Genomic DNA, 3852 nt, shown 5'->3' on the forward strand with positions numbered 1-3852 from the left:
TCACGCCTGAAGCTTGTGGCGCACAAGAACCAAAGCCTGGCTGGCAGCCCGTTCCGCAGTACGTCAGGCTTGAGCCGCTGTGGTAAGGAAAAATCGTCAGCCGTCCCATTCATAGTATCACGGGGCGTCCGGAAGGCTTACCAGAACCCATATGGTGAGCAGCAGTTGCCAAACGCCGAGTCAAGACACGTGTAACCAGCGGTTCCACCGCAGGTTTGGTCCGGCGAGACTTTGGCCGTGGATGCAGGGGGTCTGGATGAGGTGGAGGTAGTCAAGGTCGTGCTACGCATGGGCACGGAAGTTGTTGTCCTCGTACTCGTGGACTGGGGCGCGATGCTGGAGCTAATGGCACCACCGGCAGGCCGGTACCAGTTCTCCTTGGGATCATTGAGACACTCGCCCACGGTCACAAGACGGTATCCGCGTGCCTTTGCTGTGTCAATCATAAACTGGGTCAGGTTGGACACGGTCTGATAGTGGACGTCGTGGGACAGCTCGATGTAGCTATTGGCAGCCGCATTCGTCGAGATCCCGCTAGAGAAGCGGTCTTTAGCGGTCTGGATTGTCTCGGAAGAATCATACATATAGTCCTTGGTATCGATGTTAACATTGATGATGTGGTAGCCGAGCGTCTTGAGCAGGTTCTGGCAGCCAGAGCCCGCGTCGCATTCGAGGTAAGGCGGACGCATGTAGGTAGGGATCCAGCCGAAGAGGTTCCGGAATGACATTTCGTTGTAAATGATTTCAGTCCTCTGAATGGTGCTGTTGACCAGATTCAAGTTGCGATGGCTCCAGGTATGGCTCGCAATGTGGTGGCCAGCAGCGTGCATCCGGCGCATGACGGCCGGCCAAGCAGTATCCGGGTTGTCCATCCGCAGCTTGCCCTTGTTGTTCCCGGCGACGAAGAAGGTGGCGGTGACATTCTGTGCCTCAAGGATGTCGAGCAATTGCGATGTATAGATGTATGGGCCGTCGTCGAACGTCAATGCCAAGGTACCGGGCACGGCGCAGGTGGTAATTATTGAGCCTGGAAGAGACGCACGTTAGGCCTGTTCCGCAATGCATGATGCAAATGAACACACCATAAGGTACGGAGCCCACGAGGGGACGGGCGATACTCTCCGTACTAGCGCCCGGCGGTGGAAAGCTAGTGAGGCCCAGTTAGCAATTCCGCTATGTGGACATCTGGACCCAGGGCAAGCGGCAAAAAAGTCTCAGTTGAACTTACAAGGTGTCGCAAGAGTCGCTGAACTCAAGCTGGCACTGCGATCCGCCGCAGTAATCTGCCGTCGTTCCACACCAGCCGGCCTCTGAGCAACACTGTCCCGGAGCGCAGGAACCGATTCCGGGCCCGCACTCGGCTCGTTTGACGAGGGGAATGTGAATAGTGGCGGCTTTGACCGCCCCTGACAGGATGAATGGCAGTAGTCTATGCATGTTTTGGGGCAATATATGCTGTAACGAGGGTGTGGTTATGGAGATCGACACTGCGGGCACAAATGAGGGTCAGAATGCAAATTTATCTAGGGATGGCGAGGAGCGGTATTTGCAAGTGATGTTGGAAATGGTAGCCAGCAAGTCTTTCTGGTCATACAAGAACGGTGCTCGTCTCGTCCAGTCCTGCCAAGGGCGCCGGCTGACCTGGTTCTCCTTGGGTCAGTCTTAAAGAAAGAGACGGAGTAAGTCGGTCTAAGGTGACGTGCAAATTGACGGTCGGAGCAACGACGCTGACAAGGTGTATGCATTTGGCTGGGCCCAGCCTTGGAAAACTCAATACGAGACGGCTTCCCGTTGCGCGTCGAACCAAGACCCGAGTGTATAGCATGACACGTTTCAACCACATCGCTGGATCCATCCATGTCTTCGGAGCCGGCATTGGGACTTTGTCATGCCTACACGAGGAGAAAGGCAACGGATGAGGCGTTCAGCAGGCGGCATCCAACTTGCAGCCCCACGTCAGCCGGGACAGACACGAGATCCTCTGAGAACTTGGGCAGGGTAACCTGTCTGAGAGTTGTTTCCCGATGGCGGACCCGGCTCACCCGACTAAAGGCTAGGATCGACCGATATTACTCGGGGTACGAATCCTCAAGCACATCTCCGTGAAGGTGTGTGTGTTGGCAGGCTAACGGTGAGAAGCAAGAAAAAAAACCTTTCATCTGTCAATACGGCAATGCTGAGTGAGACCAGACACATTGAGCCCCTGTAGAAGATGCAGAAGCTGGCCAATACTTCATGGAGCTCTAGCCATCCAGACCGAATTGACTGATGATGTGTGCCTTAAGAGGAAGACCAGGAAAGACTTAGTGGAAGATCAGACACCAAGAACTGGGGTGTGACTGGCAGGAGTTGACGGGGGGGCCTGGCTCAGGTTAGATAACCCTTGTCAATTCCATCCATGCAATTAGTAGTTATCCGACGGTTCCAAGGATAGGCCAAGCGGGAGGGGGGAGGAGGTGCGTGCTCGTCGTCCTTATTTTCTGATCAGAAGTACAAAGTTTCTTTTCTGCTTGCCTCTCTTCCTCGCCCGAAGTCTGGCGGGAGGGATTGTGTATGGGTTCGGCATCCGTATCTCGTCGAATCCGGGAGGATGAACACTGGGATCCGTTGTCTTGCGATCTGTCATATTTGATCCTGAAAAGCAACGCCACTTAAGACGTCGATAGTGGTGGGCATGAATGAAAACGTCTGGGCACAAGCTCACATGAATGAAGGGCGATTGCGTTTCCCCACAGACCGGCCAGCGGTCGAAAACCCCATCACTTAGTCTTTTATTGGCTCTCCGAGGACTTGGCAACCTAAAGGGACCGCAGTGAAGCCACCGGTCCCGGCTAAAAAACTGCTCAGCCCAGTGTTTGAACCTGAGATCCGTTCGACTTGATTGACTTTCGCCTCATGCTTGACGGCAAGCTTCATTTCGATTTTTGTTGCCTCCTTGGAACACATCGGCGATTCCTTGTCGCTCGGTCAGGAAACAAAGCAAGCCGATACTCCAATCTTTCTAGTGCCGTCAGCATCCTTCTCTGCTCCTTCCAACCTTTTTGGTTCATGAAGGAGACTCTGTATTGGAACTTTTCTTCATCCCGTGTACATAAAAAACGCTGGTCGGCACAAGCATATTGGGGCATTGATGTCATTCTCGGCTGGGCTGACTCTTGAAATGGCAAAGGTCGAGTAAGAGCTGCAGCCAATCGGGTTTCGATCATGGTCCTCGTATAACAAGAGACCGAGGGAGCACAGGTCACCAAACGGAAGCGGTGCTATGATGTCTGGAGCCAATGGTAACCCCAGCTCCGTACAAAAGCTGAGATGCACCTCGTCTTCTTTGCATCGTTGGCCCAACTTGGCAAGGCTGCGGCTTCAATGTCAATCCTAGACACCTGGCGGCGCCTCTGCAGTGTTCTAAATTTGTAATGCATCTTGCATTTGTCGTGCAGATGGCATCAGTGCAGAGGCCTCAGCATCCCATATTTTGGTTCGTCAGCTAGCAACGAGGCGGCAAAGTTGCACCAATCATGCCAATGCCAAGGGCACACAGGGTGAGGATGACGGCGAACCCCATCTTCGTAGAAGCCAAAGACTCTTACAGGTCGCAGGCAGCCAGGCTCTCCCGCGCGCACTGGTGTCATCCCGACATCCATGGACGACGTTGCGTCGGACTTTTGGCGCCGAGACATTTCGGTAAGCGTTGTAGCGATGGTGGGCGGAAATCAGGGCCGTCGTAGTTCTCGGACTATAACGACTGTCGTGATGAGAGAAATTTGGGTTTCTCGATTTTTGATCCCTTTTCGAGACAAGTCTTCATGCTTGGAATTAGCTCAATAAGTAGCGAAGTTATTCCTGTCGACGCGG

The 3852-nt window shown here is 53.7% G+C and overlaps 1 protein-coding gene across 1 annotated transcript; it reads right to left on the bottom strand.

Annotated features, from left to right (window-relative positions):
• GLRG_11241 (polysaccharide deacetylase) lies at window positions 1-1437 on the bottom strand (the record flags this gene model as incomplete). Its single annotated transcript, XM_008101926.1, has 4 exons — window positions 1-40; window positions 142-1027; window positions 1083-1147; window positions 1229-1437. 4 exons carry the CDS (start codon window positions 1435-1437, stop codon window positions 1-3), a joined length of 1200 nt encoding a protein of 399 aa, XP_008100117.1.
• Window positions 1438-3852: the final 2415 nt, after the last annotated feature.

Source organism: Colletotrichum graminicola, assembly GCF_000149035.1.
Source record: "Colletotrichum graminicola M1.001 genomic scaffold supercont1.79, whole genome shotgun sequence".
Taxonomy (NCBI): Eukaryota; Fungi; Ascomycota; class Sordariomycetes; order Glomerellales; family Glomerellaceae; genus Colletotrichum; species Colletotrichum graminicola.